General features: G+C 40.0%; 1 protein-coding gene across 7 annotated transcripts in view; it reads left to right on the forward strand.

The window, feature by feature from the left end:
- CNTN4 (contactin 4) overlaps positions 1-21166 on the forward strand; it is a 632588-nt gene that overhangs the window by 442850 nt on the left and 168572 nt on the right. For all 7 annotated transcript variants that reach the window (XM_043551001.1, XM_043550999.1, XM_043550998.1 and 4 more), the window contains one exon: positions 14997-15092. In XM_043551001.1, the coding sequence (XP_043406936.1) occupies positions 14997-15092 (96 nt within the window). The remainder of the gene's footprint in view (positions 1-14996; positions 15093-21166) is intronic.

Below are 21166 nucleotides of genomic sequence, written 5' to 3' on the forward strand. Positions count from 1 at the left end.
GGAGGTGAGCTGGGGTGGGGAGCGGTTCCCCTGCACGCACCCACCCCACCAGGTTACCTGCTGCGGCGCGGGCAGCCCTCCTCGCGCCCCTCCGCCCCAGCTCACCTCCGCCTCCCTGTGCCTGAGCCTCCCGGGCCTGAGCGGGAAGCTGATTCACTGGAAGCCTTGGGGGGAGGAGAAGCAGGGCGGGGCGGCACGTTCAGGGGAGGAAGCAGAGGTGGAGTGGAGGTGAGCTGGGGCCGGGGGTGAGGCGGGGCGGGGAGCTGCCGGTGGGTGCTCTGCACCCACCAAATTTTCCCCTTGGGTGCTCCAGGGCTGGAGCACCCATGGAGTCGGCGCCTAAGGCGCCACTTTTGGCCGGTTAAATTTAGAAGCCCTTTTAGAACCGGTTGTCCCTCACAGAACAATCGGTTCTAAAAGGGCTTCTAAATTTAACAACCGGTTTCAGCGAACCGGTCCAAACCAGCTCCAGCTCACCACTGTATATATGTACACACACACACACACGACATACACAAATAGGCAAAAAAGAGAAGGAGGGGACAGGGAGAGTGAAGGGGCAGGAAGAGGAAGGGAAAAGGCTGAGGTGGAATGGAAATCTCTTTTGTTTGAGCTATCTCAGCATTCTTTATCAAAATATACAAAGAAACAGGATCCAATTTCTTTTCAGATTTATATAATTGCTCTTTACGTCAATAAGTTATTATATTGCTACTAACTCAGACAGAACTGAATACAACTGCTCTCGTCTGGGCATATGTCTAGTCCATTTTTGTAAAATCATGCCTTTTGTAATCATTATGCCCTCCAAGAACCTTTCTGGTGGAATTAAACCCAGTTTAGTAGATCGGTACATAATCTAGGATATAATTTTCAGATGAGATTTGGTTGCTGAAAGCCATGCTCTATTTTCACCCTTGTGTCCACCTCTTTCCATAGCTGCCTGACCATTGAACAGTCCCACAGCATATGCCTCACAGTTCCTTTTTCTCTATTACAGCACCGGCAGATGTCGGAGGGGAAGGCCCCCATCACGCACAGCCTCTGTGGTGTCCAATACATTTAGAACAGCACCTCTTGCTGTTTTAGTTGTAGTCTTAGGTCTGCACGATGTAATTCTTCTTAATATATATTATGTAAGGCAATGGACCAAATTTGAAGGAGATGTATCAGACCACCTTACACTAACTTAGATTCCCTTATGCTCACTTAGTTGGTGTTAGAGCTGATTAAATCCATTTTACTGATGTCTAAGTCAGTGTAAATTACACACCAAAGAACTGGAAGAAGGTATAGTTAAAGGAGTATGGTGGCTACTTTAATTTATACCTCTTTACACCCTCAACTGGGCCACAGATGTATGTGCAACAATCACTTACCCTCCCTTAGACATCAGTAGAGTGAGAGAAAGTAGCTCTCAGGGAGTTGAAGTCAGTCTATGGGATCATAGTTATTGTAAGGGAATTTAAATTACACTTCACCCCTGAATCTGGCCCTATGAATGAGTAGCCAAGGCCTGAACAGTTAATTCTTGATGGAATCTACATTGGCATAACATACACATTGAGGGGAACTTAATTAGACTCCCTTTAGGCTTTCTTAGGGTTATGATTCAAATCTGAATTTGTAACTTTTGTGAGTTCCATGTCTACATCATGGAAGACCTAAAATATTCTCCAGCTTTCCTCTTGCTGATATTTAATAACATCAAAGGTTTTGAATTGTTAGATCAAATTCTGCTCTTGGTTACTCTTGATATGCATCCATTTAACTTGGAGCAGAATTTGGCACAATCAAGAAATGCTATTTTAATTGGTGTTGCTTGATTTTATTTTAATCTGTGTTCCTCATTTTTGTAATTTGCATCACATAATAAATTAAAGCTCCTCACTAAAGGCAAATAAGTTTATTTTTAAAAAATAAACTATATTTTCCACTGCATGCATCCGATGAAGTGGGTTTTAGCCCACGAAAGCTTATGCTCAAATAAATTCATTCGTCTCTAAGGTGCCACAAGTACTCCTCGTTCTTTTTGCTGATACAGACTAACACGGCTACCACTCTTAAAATACATGGTTCATCTTTTCCTCCACTATTTCCTTAGGAATTTTAGATGCAAAGTCAGGGCATGCCTTATTTATAGGTATAATTATAGATAAGTTTTGATCTCTACTATGCAACACAAAAATGCAACATAATCAAATATATATCTCCAAATGAACAGCAAAGCCAAAGAATGCCAAAAGATGCAATTTGCAGACAGAATCAAGATTCATAACACAATAATTTTCTAATGATCAAGTCATCTTTCTTTCAACCATTCTGCTTTACCATTATTCTTTCAACCAGCTATACCACTAGACGTGGCCCCGTCAGCACACTCCCATCCTAAGCAAGAACAGGCTGAAACAATACATGAAAGGGAAAACCTTTATGGAAAACCAGAAAGTGGTGCTTTCAGCATGTGATAGAATATTTTGAATCAGTACTGGGTCAAAGCTGCTGTGTTTCTGGACATATGTTCTGGAGAGAGACAAAAACAGGTCTTGGACAATCATGGTCATTGCAGATCCTGTGGCACTTTTGCTAAGATTGACTATGTTAATCCTGGTGGCATACCGATATTCTGGTTATTTACTGCCTAATAATCTCCCCTCTGCAGTGTCAGTTGGAAAATTTACTGTTTGCTTCTTAATAGGAATGTGATATCTCCGTGCCCTGTTAAATATTTGGTACCTTCCAATGGCTGATGAAGCAATCCTCTGTGTGGTTTGTATAGCCCTTTTGGTTGTTATGAAATGAATGTAAACTCATAATAATTTCCCTGTAGTATAACTTTCACCCACCAATATTATCATTTCTTAACAACAAATTTGTGCTATTTTGGAACGCTCAGATTAAATAGAACCAAAACTCATATATGCATATTGATGTTAGTTTGGCTTTTTTAAGCAAATTATAAAAAAGAAACTCTGTCTTATTTAGTTTGTTATCAAGGCTCTAAAATAAAAACCTGATTTGAAAGTAGGTCCCTGATTCAACCCTTTCTTCTTCATTTTCTTCATTCTTTGCAATCATTAAATAATCACAAATTATGGAACAAGACAGTGCATAAGTTATTGATGCTCAAGGGCCATAGAAATTTACATACAGTGTAATTTATGCAGATTTTATGTACCTACTTGATTTGTATTTCTTTATTCCCTACATTTTAATGCTAACATAAAAATTTTATTCTCAGGAGTAATTTTCAATTACCAGTTCTTTTTATTCCATTAAAGTGTCCACTTAGTGGAATTGTGCAGACACACAACAGTTGTACATGTGAGGGCTCGTTTTTGGGTTGTTTTTTTCCCCCCCAATACAGTAGTTGATTTTTTGTTGATATTTGGTTTGATGAAAACAAAAATATATGATAATTAATACTCATTTGAACAAAATACAGCATAAATTGTAGTTACTGATCATGCAAGCAATCTGTGATGAGTAGGGCATGGGATTTTGTACCCACATTCAGGCCATCAGTCCATCAAGTTAAATATCCTGCTTTTGACAGTGGTCGGTATCTGAGAATAAGTATTATATTCAGAATGAGTTCCCACTTATTTTTTATCATCTGCTAAACCAACCGTGAAATGGTGTCAGGGTATAAAGCTTCTCCCTTGATCACGTGACTAGAAAGGGTATTTCCTACTCCTCACACATGACCTTGCTGCCACAAAAAAATCTGGATTATCCTGGGATACCTCGATTGAGGGCCTGATCTAATGAAGTGCTTGAACACACACACAGCCTAATATGGTATGATTTTTTTAATCATCTCAGGGGTCCCCAATTTTAGTCACATTGTATTTGTCTTACATATAAATATTCTTATTGACTTGACGTACAAATATAAAGTTGACTCCCTTCTTCCACAATAAATGTAAATAAATAAATGAAACAAAAATATACTCAACCCTTTTAGTTAAATCCCCAAGCTGCAGCATTCCAGTATTGGTCTCACAAATGTAAAATCACCTTCCTGTTCACTTCTGCCCTGGGTATACATCCAAGGATCACATTAGCCTTTTTTTGCCACAATATTGCACTTGGAGCTCAGGGTCAGTTGTTTCACCACTATGACCCCTAAATCCTTTTCAGATTCACTGCTTTCCAGATTACCGTCTCCTATTCTGTCATTATGGCTTGCATTCTTTGTTTCTAGATATGTAACTTTGTATTTGGCTTTATTAAAATGCACTTTTGTGATGAAGTGGCAAGTACCTCGATGGCATCATAGTCTTATTGATGAAGAAGTTTGGGCAAATCGTAGGGGCTGGTTGTATTCCCAAAAATATGTGTGTCTACTGACTTCTGATTAGTGGATTGGGGGAACCACTTGTACTTACCCGTAATGAAGGATGACATAGCATACCTTGCACTGAGCTGATCTCTTATTACATTACCAATATCTTATTGGGTGTGGAAGGATTGTACTGTATAGAAAGTGGCTTTCTATTATCTGTGAATCTCAATATTCAGTACTACCAATATGTTACACGGAGAAGGTGCTGTCTTGTAGAGATATTATTTTCATATAGTACAATGTATCCAGGTGGGTTTGTAAGCAGATGAGCTAAAGATGGTACCTATCCATGGGCAGTCAAGGGCATCACAGAACAATATGACAGGTTTCAGAGTAGCAGCCGTGTTAGTCTATATTCGCAAAAAGAAAAGGAGTACTTGTGGCACCTTAGAGACAATTTGGTTAGTCTCTAAGGAGCCAGTAGAACAATATGAGTCACTAATATATATCTCCTCTTGATACTATAACTTACAAATTTGAACTAGATTGTGGTCCTGATTCTGATCGCAAACCAATGTAAATCAAGGGTAATCACACTATGAAGTCTGTGGATTTAAATCTGTGTGATCAATGTCATTGAGGTCAGAATCAATCCGTAAACCTTTTCTTGTAGCCTGAATGTTTTTTTCCCCCAGTCTTCAAATAAAGCATTTTTTCTGTTCAGTTGTTTGCAAAGCCTCATTTAAATTTATTTAATTTCACCTTCACTATTGTTGATTTCTGTTATGTGAAGACATCTTTTATTTGTTTAAACAAAGAAAATTGTTTAGAAACCAATATAATCAAGAATTCATTGGAGATTTATACCGTATAATGATTGAAGCCTATTTCTTATATAAAGCTCACATAACCCTTTGCGGTTGTGATATATAGTTTAATTCTCAATGTCATGCTTGGTAGCCTATTAAGTTATAAAACTCCCATGGTAAATGAAGACCAAATAATTGTATGATACATCACTGACAGCGTGGTGAAAGTACTACACCACTGGTAACCATATCTGTATATTTTCATGATGCTTAATGTTTTATTCATCTCAGTCACTTCACATAATTTGAGTTCTTCTCACTGAGAAGTTAATTTGTTTAAGACATTGGTAGCATTAACATTTCTTGTATCTCAGAATTTTCATTTTAAGCGGAGTTAATTATCCAAAGTCTTTTTATAAAGAATATTTACAGAAAGATAGGACCGTGCCTTTTCTCTATCAACACAGCTGATCTAAGCCCATCCAACTTGTGTACGTCTTCATGCCCATATTACCAAAGCTCTACTGTTACCTGCTATCTAAGTGCTGTAGGAATCTGGGCATTATATTCTGTTTGGTAGCCTGCTTTCTTAGAAGGGGAAGAAGTTATCTTGTGTTGCTGCGGGGCTGCTGGCTGAATCATTTTCTTTGTTTGCCACCTTCTGGCCCCTGTACTCTGAGTGTGTGTCTTGCTGTGCAAAGTCGAAGAACCTATGATGCACTGTCCAAAAATGAGTCAACTGATGTCCCCTTCCTTCAGTGTGGGTTTCAAAGAAAGGGAGATGATGTCATCATGAGAAGGGGGTGCTATGGATTGGTGAAATCTGTACAATTTATGAACACTGATTAATATTGTGGAGTTGTACTATGAAAAAGTGCTTTATTATGAGTGCCTATATGTATATGGGTCCACCATTGCTGACAGCGCCTGTAGCATGTAGAAAATGAAGGATATTTGTGGTTTTAGATGTTTATTGTTTTGTATGGTCTGTAGTCTCCTGTGCTTTGCATCATTAAGTATAAAAGAGGATAGTAGTATTAGACTGTACTCTCTGTGTGTGTGGACTGCTTCTGCATGCCCCTGAGAGAGTTAAACTGTAAACAAAATCTTCACACCTTTGGGGTGGAGTTCTGGGAAAGGGGTGTGCTTAGGTTGCTGGGGATCTTGGGTGTCAGTGCTGGTCCTGGAGGCCCCAAGCAGGTGGGCTGAGGATCCTCATTTCCAAGAAGGGGTAGCAGACTGGGAGTCAATGCCTAGAAAATGTGCCAGAGAGGCCAGCCAAGGCCTTCACAAACACACCTCAGGGGATCCAGAGCACAGAGGCCTGGCTTCCCCTCACAGCTGTCTAGTGCGTGACTTGCTAGGATCTGTGACGGGGGAAAGAAAAGAAATGGGATATTTGAAATTAGTTTAAATTTTAGGAGCAATAGGAAAAAAAGAAGATGGTGAAGAAGAAAAAGTTGAAGAGATAAGAGATAGGAAACTTGGGTCAATGGCAGACAGAAAGGCAGAGCACAGACGGATCTTGGCAATAGCAGAGTGAAGCATATGGAGAGCGTCAGCAACAGAAAGGTGCGGACGGGAACCAGACAACAGAAAATGGGCCGCAAGAGTGAAGAGATGTAAGAGAGAGAGAGAGAAATAGGTTGAGAAAGAGTGGAGCAACAGGGGCTGAACAAGCAACATATGGAGCAAGACAGGAGAAGAAAGTGAATTATATTTGGCATGGCAAACTGCTGCAGATCATGTACGCCCACTTGCTCCTAATTTAGAAAATGCCCCACTGTGCAATATGTATACTATCACCTCACTCAGTGTAGATCTAAGAACTAGCTCTCATGAATCATGCAGTTCTGGTTGCCCTATCTCAAAAAAGATATATCAGAAATTGGTACAGAGTAGGGCAACAAAAAATGATTAGGGGTATGGAACAGCTTCCATATGAAAAAGAGATTAAAAAGACTGGGAATATTCAGCTCTGAAAAGGGACGACAAACAGCAGATCTGATTGAGGTCTATAAAACCATGAACGATGTGTAGAAAGTGAATAGGGAAGTGTTATTTACCCTCTTTACATAGCATTAGAATCAGGGGTCAGCCAATGAAATTAATAGACACCAAGTTTAAAACAAACATTTGGAAGTACTTCTTCAGAATGCGCTGTTAACCTGTGGAGCTCATTGCCAGGGGATTGTGAAGGCCGAAAGTATAGCTGGGTTCAAAAAAGAACTAGATAAGTTCATGGAGCATATATATCCATAAATGGCTATTAACCAAAAGAGTGAGGGACACAACCCCCTGCCCTGGGTATTCCTAAATCTCTGACTTCCAGAAGCTGGAACTGAGTGATAAGGGATGGATCTCCTGAAAATTGCTCAATTCTGTTCATTCCCTGTGAAGTATCTGGCACTGGTTACAGTTGGAAGATGCAATATTGGGCTAGATGGACCATTGACCTGACCCGGTATGGCCATTCTTATGTTATTATGCATTGTGGCAGAGCCGTTGCGACTCCATAGTTAAGCAGCGGTTCGGTTTTGCACTCGATGCAGGACTTCACCCTCTGTTTTTGTTTGAAAACCACAGCGTAACCACCTCAAATTTTCAGCACGTTATCTCAGAGTGAAGCTTGAATTTTCTAAGGAGTTTCAAGTAAATCTGTTAATTACTTTCCTAGTTCTAACTAATTAAAAATTGGCTAAAAAAGTTCATGTTCTGAGTCTCATGACTTTTAAGGGCTCATCTAGTTTACAAAGCACAAACTAGAAAGTCAGAATACTGTAGCAAGAGCTCTTTTAGAGTTATGTAATTATTTTTTTAATTAACTAAAAGAAAGATAAAATCTTCCTTATGTTATCTAGAATCTGAGAATTTGTGGGCAAGTCAGACTGTAGTGAATACATGACAGGTTAGGAATGATAGTCACTCTGGGAAATATACATAGCTGCACCATTTGCACTGTAATTCACAGTAATCTGAAGTTGTAAAGGTTTATTTTCATTTCTTCTCCGATGCCATCCCATTGATCTTTATGGTAAAAAGTAAAGAGAACAGTTTCCCACCTACTCTTCATGCAGGGGTGGAGAGGCACTAGAAAGGTGTGTTGCCACTGATTGAGGATAGCATAAATCAAAGGAATAAAATGTATGAGTGCCACTTATGCAATAAAGCTGCTTCTGGGGAAATTTTCAGCAAGTGCATTTAACTTTTGTATGGCAAGTGGTCTTGCTTTCATGTATTGATTGTTCAATTGTGCAGAATTTAATTCTGAAATAGAACATTTTGTAACTATTTGAATACAAGTTTCTAGGCAGTGTCTCCACATTGCACAGCATCAAGAGTAAAGCAGAACCTCTTTAATTAGCACTTCACTAATCCATATATTTGTATAAATAAGTCAAGAAAAGCCAAAATTTATCCTCACTTCTCACAAAAAAATGTAATAGCAAGATACTATGTACCACAGTAAATCCATATGTACACTGTGGAGATGCATAAATAAAACTATGCACTTCAAAATAAGGGAATGAAATATGTTTTGTGATGCATCAGCCTTTAAGTTTTATTCATGTTTGTTCACTTAGGACTAGATTGAAAATCCTTCTTACACACATTAGTGAAAAGTTACTCACAACTGAAGCCAATTGGACTACTCATGTGAGTAACAGATTCACAGTAGGGCCCTTATTTACAGTGTAAGGCTGAGTAATGCATGAGCATTTGCAGGACACAGGCCTAATTTACAAAATAGTAATTTGCAATGTTAGCGTGAGTGATGAATGATCGTCTATATTCATAACCTGAAACTTACCCGGAAATGAGCTCTGGCCATTATTCTGTCATCTCTCCGCAGCTCACTCAAGTGGAGACATTTTTTCCCCTGGTTATAATCATTTTCTTGTCATAAATAGATTACTGGCTGTTTTGCCAACAAACTGATGTCCTCTGAGTGATTTTCTCACACCCACAAAGAAGCTAGAAGACCAGCTCTGGGTTTAAACTTACCATTATGTTGTGTACTTTTTTCCCATGCTGAAAGAACTAGAGTTACCGGTGTCATGACAAATGACCTAAGAACTTTTTTCTAAACCATCCTTACCAGCAAAATCGCCAAGAGCAGTAAATCAGAATATTAAAAAAAATTCTCCCTTTGCAGCTAGTTTTAAAATTAAACACCCACAGAAGTGTTTGCAGGATCGGGGCCTGAAAACTGTATTATGTACAGTCTGTAGAATCATAGAATCATAGAATATCAGGGTTGGAAGGGACCCCAGAAGGTCATCTAGTCCAACCCCCTGCTCGAAGCAGGACCAAGTCCCAGTTAAATCATCCCAGCCAGGGCTTTGTCAAGCCTGACCTTAAAAACCTCTAAGGAAGGAGATTCTACCACCTCCCTAGGTAACGCATTCCAGTGTTTCACCACCCTCTTAGTGAAAAAGTTTTTCCTAATATCCAATCTAAACCTCCCCCATTGCAACTTGAGACCATTACTCCTCGTTCTGTCATCTGCTACCATTGAGAACAGTCTAGAGCCATCCTCTTTGGAACCCCCTTTCAGGTAGTTGAAAGCAGCTATCAAATCCCCCCTCATTCTTCTCTTCTGCAGACTAAACAATCCCAGCTCACTCAGCCTCTCCTCATAAGTCATGTGCTCTAGACCCCTAATCATTTTTGTTGCCCTTCGCTGGACTCTCTCCAATTTATCCACATCCTTCTTGTAGTGTGGGGCCCAAAACTGGACACAGTACTCCAGATGAGGCCTCACCAGTGTCGAATAGAGGGGAACGATCACGTCCCTCGATCTGCTGGCTATGCCCCTACTTATACATCCCAAAATGCCATTGGCCTTCTTGGCAACAAGGGCACACTGCTGACTCATATCCAGCTTCTCGTCCACTGTCACCCCTAGGTCCTTTTCCGCAGAACTGCTGCCTAGCCATTCGGTCCCTAGTCTGTAGCGGTGCAGTGCCTTTTTATATAATGCAAAACTAAATACTTCAGTCTATGGTGGAGGAATAATTGAATAGCTGAGTCACAGCTTAAAAAGTCTATTACTACATATCTGCAGGACTTTGACATTATAATACTTTTAAAATTTTCTTTCTAGATAGATGGACACATTTTAAATACATACATCTCCCTTGATGAGTGGAACCATGATGCCTTTTCCTTGGATTTTTTATCATCAGTACTAATCATTACATTTTTCTCCAAATGGTTTCATTTGTGCAGTTTTAACTTTGTATTTCCCAGATGATGATATTAATTGGTAGTAATAGTGGTTGTGGTAGTGTCATTATTATTTGTTAAATACATGTGTATGTATACATATGCACACACACAGTTTTTGCTTATTAAATGCCCCATTGTACAACCCTTACACATGTTGGTAACCATTACTCGTGCAAATAGTCCCACTGAGGCCAATAGGACTATTTCAATGATTAAGTTCTCATCGATATGAGTAAGGGTTGAAGAGCTAGCCCCGGCTGTACAGTATTGGTAACTGCAAATGTTGAAGCCTGGCAAAAAAACCCAAACCTGATATTAGCTTAAAAATCATGAGATTTTTTCAAAGGGGCTCTTTTTATTTGCTTTCTGGTTTCTGAGCCTCTGGTGTGTCCTTGCTTCATGTTTTCAAACTTTTCTCCACAACCACAAAGGCTAGAAACTTACTTTAAAATAAAATAAAAATGAGATAACGTTAAAGCTTTACTTGTTGACTTGAAGAGAAGTGATGTTGGTGAAGTCTTATACCTGAGCAAAGATGTCTGTGTGGATGAATGAAATCACAATGAAGTGAACTGACTGACAAAGATCTCCTGAGTCATCTAGTCCAATGACTCTCAACCTTTCCAGACTACTGTATCCCTTTCAGGAGTCTGATTTGTCTTGTGTACCCCCCCAAGTTTCACCTCACTTAAAAACTACTTGCTTACAAAATCAGACATAAAAATACAAAAGGGTCACAGCACACTATTAGTGAAAAATTGCTTCCTTTCTCATTTTACCATATAATATAAAATAAATCAATTGGAATATAAATATTGTACTTGCATTTCAGTATAAATAAGTCATTGTCTGTATGGACTTCTAGCTTGTACTGACTTTGCTAGTGCTTTCCATGTAGCCTGTTATAAAACTAGGCAAATAGCTAGATGAGTTGATGTATCCCCAGAAGACCTCTGAGTACCCCCAAGGGGTACGCATACCACTGATTGAGAGCCACTGATCTAGTTAGTCCCCCTGCTCTGGGGAACTGATCCTGCAACCCATACCCACATGAGGAGCCCTAGTGGACTACCTCACATGTTTAAACCTGCAGTTCAAGCCCGTGGGGCAGAATTGCCTTGCAACAATCTCTTGAGTCTGTTTTGAAAATCACTAGTGCTTTTGTTATTATGTATGCAAACCTCCCTTGGCAGATTATTCCATTGTCAGACTGGTTCTACGGTTAAAAAAATCCTAATATTTAATTTATTTTCTCCCGACTTTGGTTTCAGGCCATTAGTTCTTATGTTACCATCCTCAGCAAGAATGAAGTTCAATCATACATTCTTTGCACAGTCATAACTAGTCAGTGGGAGTTTTGGGGAGGATGAGGAATGCAGGACTTGACCTTTAAAAGCACCACTTTCCCATTTGTGTATTATTAATTTTAAAGGTATATTTTTGCCTGCTTGAAAAGACATCACCATTGTTTTTTCTCTAGGCTACAACCAAAGTAATGCAGTGTGAAGGCATTCTCTTCACCCACAACTGTCTGTTGCTTGATTCTCAGCATTCAGTAACTTCCCAGTTAAGGAATATGACTCCGTTTTTTCTTCCTTATTTATGCATGGTTTTGTATTCTGCATTGTTTTTGCTACGTATGTTCCCAATCTTTAATCAGGGTTGCCAGTATGAACCTCTTTCTCCCTGTGGAGTCCTACGCAGTTGATCCAATGCAGAATTGGGGCCCAAATTATGATGACACATTATTTAATTTGGATCATAGCTTTGAGACTTATATGTTACTTTGATCTTCCCTAAGGGTCTGATCATGTAAAGGGCTTAGCCAATTGCTGACTGGCCTCAATTTACTTATCATTGCCTCAGTCTACTGACTCCAAAAGGAACTGAGACGTGTTGATATTTTGGACTGTTATAATTTTTACAACTCATTCACAGTGTTAGAGGGCTTTCCCTTCACCCCCTTCCCTGGTTCTTGTTATGCAGACGGAAAGCAGAAGACCAGAAGTCCAAAGTGCAGGCACTGTGATGTTTATTGGGGTTTAGTTCCAAGCAAACATATTTTGAAGCCCTTCACACCAGTCAGGCTTATTGCTATACGCCGAGAGAGTTTTCCCTTCCCTCCCACAACTACAGTTCTGTACGCCAATAGAAACCCTTCTTCTAACCCCTAGCTACGCACACCGATGGAGCTCCCTCGTCCCAGTGTTCTGTTTCCAGCTCTGATGCCACAGAGCATTTACCCCGTGTCCCCCTTCCCAGCTCTGAAGCTGCAGAGCCTTACCTGTGTCCCTGTTCCTCATTGCCCTGTTCCCAGTCCCCCATTCTCCCATTCTGCCATTACCATTCTCATTCCCCTTCCCACTCCCCATTCCCACTCCTTCTTCTTAGCAGGCCCAAATATACCTGCAACACACGACCCTAGTCACACCCCTTATAACTTATGGTCATTTTCCGTTCTGGAGGGTCATGAGTTGGGGTCTTCATCCCATCCATTTTGTACCCCATGGAAGGGGTAAGGAGTGAGGTTGTGCTCCGTTTAGGGGCAGGCATTCCTCTGGTCTTTCAGTGTTTTACCTTCCGCCCCAATCTCCCCTTGCCCCTCCCGACTAGTTGCCTGACCTTGCTTTGAGATAAGGAGTTGAGGCAGATGTCAAGTGTGCGCTCATATAGTGCACTCCCACCATACCCTGTAACACTTTCAGCTCCATCCCTTATCTGTCTCATTGTACTAAAAGCCCCATCTGGTTGTGGGAAATGCAACACACAGCATCATTGTCCTTTGTTCTTCACACATATTAGTAAGGATGTAAGAGTATTAAAAGTCAAACCCAAAATTCTCTCTCAGGCTAACAAACAGGTTTATATACTAACCCACAGCAGTGCACAAATTTACTTTATCTCCCTTCACAAGCCATATACCTTCTGAATATTGTGCAATGTTATTCAGTCATTTAAAAAATAGTAAAATATAGCATAAGGACACAGCAGAACTGTGCTAAAATCTGTATAAACCTTATAATTAATTGTTGCCCATTATTTGCCTTCTGATTACTGTTTTTACTTAGGTTGTAAACTCTTTGGTGTCGGGGCTGTCTTTTTGTTCTGAATTTGTACAGTACCTAGCACAATGGCGTCCTGGACCATAGAATCATAGAACTGGAAAGGACCTCGAGAGGTCATCTAGTCCAGTCCCCTGCACTCGTGGCAGGGCTAAGTATTATCTAGACCATTCCTGACAGGTGTTTGTCTAACCTGCTCTTTAAAACCTCCAATGATTGAGATTCCACAACCTCCCTAGGCAATTTATTCCAGTGCTTAACCACCCTGACAGTTAGGAACATGGCTGGGCTCCTAGGTGCTACCACAATACAAAGAATAATAAACCCTTGCCTTGTCCCCAAAAAGTCTCTTTGTGATCGGGCATAGCATTCATTCCAAGGCATAAGAGAGAACGAGGCCCCAACCCTGCAAACAGTTTCCACATTGTGTAGCTTTACACCGGAGGGTAAAGGTATGTGCATCCATAACTGTTTTGCAGGTTCAGAATCTACGACACTACTGTGAGATTAATACCTGAACAGCACTGTGGTTAAAATGAAAAATGGAGTCGTCTTAATAGCAAAGAGCACTATCTATGGACCTGTGTTAACTCTTCCGTAGCAAAAAGATCTAAAGGGGATAAAAATTAAGTATAATTGTTTTCACTTTCTAACAGTGTAATGACATTCCTGTTGTTCACTTATCTCAGGTGTATTTTCTGTGTTTTTCTGCTGCGCCAAACAGCAATTTTGAGATCAGCAAACAATGGCTCAGCTGCACCAAAAGGAAAAACAGAATGGAAATTTAAAAGCAAGCCACAGTATAAGATAAAAAGGCTACTGGGGTGACTCAATATACTAGAGCTCTTGCATAGAATTCCCATGGCAGCTGATGCTGCTGATCAATACTTGGTGCTGCTAGTTCGGTCACAAATTGTAACCTCAACAATTAATAGTAACTTTCTCAAGCTCACTGTGCAAGACAGGGAGAGGGGGGGCACATTTTCACAGTGTCTAATACCTCCAGGAAAGGACAGGAGAGAAATGAACTGAGGAATTTAGTGCAATAAAGCACTGTGCAGCTAACATACGTTGGTGGATTAATGTAAGTGTTAGCAGGGAGCTTCACCATGGTGAATCTTTCCATGTTCCGAACTACAGATTTGCATCCACATGTGGGTTGCATGGGACATGGATAACAAAGACTCATCCAAAAGGGAAAGAATCATAATCTGTGGGGAAACAGACATGGATTATAAAATAAATGAGGATAAATAGCAATTTATGGCAATAATTTCTTTCATTGTGTGTTATAATGTTATCTGCAAAGCATAATACATTGTCAGTGGTATCTCAAAGAGTTTACTTTGCCCGAGGTGAATGTCCACCAGTACCAGTCCACAATCACCCAAATATTTATTGAACCTTTTGCTTCCTCCAATGTTTTGCTACGCTAGGCAACAGCCTGTTCTGCCTGTGTCTTAGGAGCAGACTTCTACAAATATCTTTTCCAAACTGATGTTCATTTTGTATCTCCCTCAGAAAATAAAATAAACAGCCCTAACATATGCAGTCCTTCCAGAAGAGAATACTAATGCCATTTCATGCACTCTTTCTTGCTAACAGACCTTGAAAACTTCAAGACAAGAACAAGAAGTACAGTGTCAGTCCGACAGGGTCAGGGAATGGTACTGCTGTGTGGACCACCACCGCATTCTGGAGGTAAATCATATTAATAACACTATTTTCAATATTCAATGGCAATTTGCAAGTTTCTCTGTCTCTTGCTCCAGAATAGGGTTTCAAGAGTTCTTAAAGTTTCCATCCAGGGAAGAAGCAGGTGATAGTGTTGGACTGAGAGAATGATCCATCCTGAATGGTTCTTGCTGGGCATACAGACACCTGGGTAAATCTGCTAAGAACTTGGTGTGATAAACCCAGACAAAGGAAAAAGTTTTATCATCTAAATGCATGCATGGAGGGAAAGAAACTAATGCAAATACCAGTGTGTGCCAAAGTGGAGCAGATGAACCTAGATTACATGGAGCTCATAGAAGCTCATCTGTTTATGCTCTGTATGTTTGGTCTTCTGCAGATTTTCAGTAGGCAGAGAGGGTAACCAGGTAGAAAGAGGGTGGATCACATGTTGAGCCTCTTTCCATTGCATTATTATTTCATTCACAATAATGAATTTCACCCTCAGTGCAAGAGAATTTATATCCTGTGCACCAAGTTTAGCCCTGAGGTGCAAATCCCATTGAAGTCAATGAGATTTGCACCCAACTATTCCAGATCTAAATTTGACCCTGCATTATGTGGTTCTAAGGCTTTAAATAATGTGGGGAGACATGAAAGGATGTTATCAAGTTAGTGTAACTTCCAAATATGAATTACCTTAAAACATGGTACATAACATCCCCTATATTCTAAATATATTCCTTTTATAAAGAAATATTCAACAGTCTTTAACAGGGAAATGAAAAAGAACACACTACAGTAACCCAAGTGATTTGTTCTCTTCTGACAGTGTTTGATAGCTATCAAATCCTCGTCCATGATGGGAATCAGCATCATCGATGCTGCTGTTCAGACAAGTTAACAGGGACATTTCAATAAAAACTCAGTGTTTCCTCCGTGGCCAAGAAAGTGGTAGATGGTCCCAAAAAAATCAAGTTTCTAAATGGATTTTATAAACTATGAAGACTATAGCAATTACTTTACTACAACGTCACTTTAAAAGGGGATGATAAAAAAAAAAGTTTAGAAAATTCAAAGCAATCATTTTCAACTAAAATTTTATAAAGATCTCTGGTTATATCCTATGTAGGTATGTAACGAGTGGTGCCAAAACTATCTTGGTTGGCTGGGTGTTTATACATGTGTGTTTCTGTGCTGCGATTCTCACAAATCAAGCATTGGAAAGATAATTAGTTAGTTGTCTATTATATCAATTGATTTGATATTAGATTTGATTGCAGGCAATGCATTGTGTGCCCAATAGTCAATGAAGTGTGTCATACAACTTCAGTGTATTGTCACTAATCACTATGATCAACAACCGTCTATTTTGGCTGGGTATACACCCAAGTGGTATTTCCAGTAATCCACATATAAATTTTCAGGTAATTTCTCTCTCTCTCTCTCTCTTTTTTCTTTTAAATTGTAATCTTCTTTTTAAATCTATGTGCCATTTGAGTCCTCACTCATCAGCTAAAAATTACCTAGCAAACCATTTGCCACTGTGGTGTTTTTACTGCTCAGACACAATGAGGCAAGTATTTACTGAGCCCATTTGCTTTTGCCCAGCTGTCACGAAAGCTTGACAAGTCTGCCAGCCTCCTTTGGCCCCTGGGCTTCACAATCCCCACCTAGACTGACACTTGAAAGAAACAAAATTAAAAAAAAAATAGTTTGGAAGGCCCCTGGGTCTGATACTTTAATGACCTGTGTGATCTGCTACTGCTCACAAATCAAGAGAGATTTTAATTCTGAATATCATCTGTAAGCCTTGACCAAACCTTTTGAATCAGGATAAACCCCAGGCAGAAATCCCACTGACCTCTATTGAGAAGAGTAAATATTTTTTGCACCAATGACATTGTTCTGCATTTTAACTTGTGGGGCGCTCTGAAGATTTTCTTCACCAAAGGTACATTCAATGCTGTCACTGTATGGGAGAGGGGGAATGCCATGACAAGGATAACCATCTACCTAGTTTCTGTAAGTAGGACACCTTTTGCCTTCATTTTTTTAGGCATTATGCCTTTCCTTCAGTGTATAATATTATCATCAGAATTACAACTTCTGGAATCTCCATGGAAGTACCCATTACAGGGACATGGTTGTTACATCTGCAATCTAAGGCACTTTGTTCCTACCTTAAAGGTTACATTTGGGACCTACCTGCACCTGGACTGTGCCCCATTGGGGCATCTGCATTTATTAACTGCTAAGTACTCGAGTATATAATGGAAGGATTGGCTCTTGTCAACTCATGTAATCTGGTGTGCCTAAGGTTTTATAGAGATCCCAGATCCCAATGCATACCAGCTTACCCAACTTTTCATTAGAGATGTGGGGCCCAACACAGATGCAACGAAACCTGCAATTTTAAGGTAGAGGGGCTGTTACTGGAGGGTTCTGCAAGGAAAAAGACCCTGAGGTTGTAGTGGTTGGCATTTGAAAGGTCAGAACTAAGTGTAAGAGGTTGAAGGGTCCGGTAGGAACTTTTCAGTAAAATGTACCCTGAGCTGACTTCTATATTACAAGCCTGTTACCCAATTCATATCCCGAGGTGCACAAAGCCTCCATCACCTGCCACCCACTACCAACTGCTTCAACTTTTCTCTCCCCCCAGCTACAAAAACCTTGTCTCCCTCCCTGTGACAAGTTTCCTGACTTAATTTCCCCAACTGCAGGCTACACCTCCCCTACCCCTATGATGAGTCCCCTTTAATTTAAAACAAACAAAAAGAATTATTTTTTCACACAACACACAGTCAACCTGTGGAACGCCTTGTCAGAGGATGTTGTGAAGGCCAAGACTATAACAGAGTTAAAAAAGAATTAGATAAGTTCATGGAGGATAGGTTCATCAATGGCTATTATCCAAGATGGACAGGGATGGTGTCCCTGGTCTCTGTTTGCCAGAAGCAGGGAATGGATGACAGGGATGGATCACTTGATGATTACCTGTTCTGTTCATTCCCTATGAGGCACTTGGCATTGGCCACTGTCGAAAGACAAGATACTGGGCTAGATGGACCTTTGGTCTGACCCAGTAGGGTCGTTCTTTGTTCTTATGTTTACTTTGAATTTAGCTCTTGACAATGTGACATAAATTGTTTTGCTCCTCTTTTGGTCACTGTTATTTAGCCCTAGCCTCCCAGGTGCTCAGAAACCCCTTCATCCCAATTTTGGTGCTGTAGTCTTGGGAGGAGTTTTTTGTTTTGTTTATTTTGATGGGGTTTCTTTCTCTTCTGGACCGTTTTAGTGTTATGATCATGTTTATTGCCATGCTGAAATCAAAGATGCACTGAACTTTGCAGGAGGCTGGTACTTGATCTGCATTCAAATCTCTGCTTTTGTCTAGAGAAATGGGATTTAAACAGATCTGCTGAGATACTCATAAGAATTACGCATCTATTATAACCGTACCAGTAACTGGTCAGTCTTTGAACCCATTGCTTTGTAAAAATCCTGAACAAACATTACTCTAATACTTAAAATTGGCTTCTTAAAGATATAATAGTTTCAGATAGTTTCAAGACGTATGTATGCAAATGCCTCTAACAATTTATTTATAATGAGTTCACCATCATAGAGAGAGGCACTGTATACCAAAAATAAGAACAGAATATTACTGTCTGAAGGCACCATCTTCCCCCATTATGCCCCATTCTCTCCTCCCTCCTTCCTCTCCCCATGCTTTCTGTGTGCTCTATGCAGTTAGTTTCTGTGGCTGTATATTGGTTACCTAGGAAACGGCTGTAGGCTGGAATTTGATTGAAAATGCTACTGGACTGAGTGTCAGAATTGTGGCTTGTGTTTCAAGTAATGCATGAGCTCATGTAAAATCTTGACAATTTTATTATTATTTGTAACATAAAATAACGTTAAGCACTGGTGCCAAATCCATCCATGGTGTAACTACATTGATGAATTTGGCCCACTCTCCCTGCATACACCCGATGCACACTCTCCCATAAAACCAACGCTACCATCCAGTCTCTCTCCTCACATCATGAACCCTCACAAATTATCACCCACCCCTACCCTGACAATAACATCACCAAGTAAAGGGGCTGCCATTTCCCATTAGGGGCAGGTAACGGGGAAACTTATAAACAAGAGATAAGACACAAATAATGCTATTCCCAATTACTCTCTCCAATCCATCAATTAATTCAGCTGCCTTAAAATCAAACCATGCTCCTTCCATACCACCCCGATGAGTCCCATCTCACCCTTACAGAGAATTGGTCTACATACCAACTCCTCTGCCACGAAGATTAAATGTGTAAATTAATTTAGCGCGAGCAATGCGAGGGTGAGGGGAATTCCAGGTTATGTGCTGAGGTGGGTTTTTTTTTTTAATTTTTTATTTGTTTTTTATTTTTTTTTGCAGTGAGGAATTTTGTTGCTATTTTGCAGAGAAAATGGCTGAGATCCAGATTGAACTGTCAGGGGGATGTGTTGTGTGTAAGTGACTCAAAGACCTTCTAATGTAAATGTATTCAGTGATGACAGTAACACTCTAAAGAGCTGATAAAGTTATTTCCCATTACTCGGGTCTGAATATGTACAGCATGTAAGGAAAGGCATGTTTTGGTGCCCGTGAGATAAGGACACTCGCTTCTGGTGCCCAGCAAGGCAGAAGACTGAAGGTATTATTACTAGATCCACTGTTAGTTTAAATTGGCACAGCTCCGTTGTCATCAGTTGGCCTGTGCCAGCGTACAGAAGCTGATGTTCTAAACCGCTTTCAATAAGAAGAAATGTTATGAAAGGCAAAGTAATTCCAGTCTCTTCTGATCTGGATCCTGGTAATCTCACTTGCCCTGCATGAAGAAAATGTCATCTTCTTTTTTTTTTAACAGGACCTAATTTGTATTTAATATAGTTCACCCTGATCAGCAGGAAATAACCTGAAGGAATGGTAGAATTTTTAGGCTGCCAATTGCACATTGTTTCCCAATTGCACTTTAGTTAGCCAACTAGCTTGCTCACAATATACATTGGAAACCTATTAATGATTACTGCACAACTACTGCAGATATCTCCTTTTCCAACTGTGGGGAGATAGAAATGAGTATGAGAATATCTGATGTTCCTGGTGGATACTCTTTCTAGGGATGTTTTATTAGTGAAAAATTATAGCAGCTTCCATCCCAAGGGATCCCAAAGTAGTTTTTACAAACTAAAACTATAGAGATCACTTCATCCAACACTGTAGTTCTGCCATCTCTGGGATGTAACACAGCAATTGTTTAATGCTTTACTACAGCAATACACAGCAGTTTTAGGCAAGACGTGAAGAATACTATATGTAATTGAAAATACAAGAGCAATTTAGAGAGAGAAAATACAATTATCTGATTTGGAATTTGATTAGGACACTGTGCTTAATGCCATAGCCTGGCAAATAGTGCCATGGACCTTTGATTTACCTGCTGAGGACTAGGGCTGGCCAGAAAACAAGAAATCTGTTTCATGAAAAATCTTGAGATGTCAACATTTGTTTTCCTTTCACGTCTAACTCTAGACATTTTGTATTTTTTCTCAAAAAAAAAAACCCACAAGAGAGAGACACCCCAGAATAGCCAATGGTGCGGTAGTTAGGAAGTGGAAGACCCAGGTTCAAGTGCTTGTTCTACCTCATTCAAAATAGGGAGTTGCATCTGGACTTCCTAAGGTAAGTGCCTTAATCACTGCCCTATTGCCTATTTTGAGGTGAGTCTCTCTCCAAAAAGCTTTGGTTTTGACAGATTGGCATTTAATGACAAAAAAAACATTTTGTCCAAAAAATCCCAACTACCTCTACTCAGGACAATGGTTTTACATATCATAAAAAAGACCACAGTGCCCCTTAGAACTGTGACTTAGATGGAATAGCACCATCTAGTGAATCATTACCACTAGCACATCCTCAGCTATTCCTTGGAGAAAACTCAGCCATGTAGTGGCCCAGCCCAACCCTCCTTCACTTGGGAGATCAGACAGGGTGAAAGCAGTAGATGTATGGCACCGGGACAATTTTTTCCCCTTTGTTTTATTGTTAAGAAAAACTATTAATG

The sequence above is a fragment of the Chelonia mydas genome, chromosome 7 (assembly GCF_015237465.2).
Source record: "Chelonia mydas isolate rCheMyd1 chromosome 7, rCheMyd1.pri.v2, whole genome shotgun sequence".
Taxonomy (NCBI): domain Eukaryota; kingdom Metazoa; phylum Chordata; order Testudines; family Cheloniidae; genus Chelonia; species Chelonia mydas.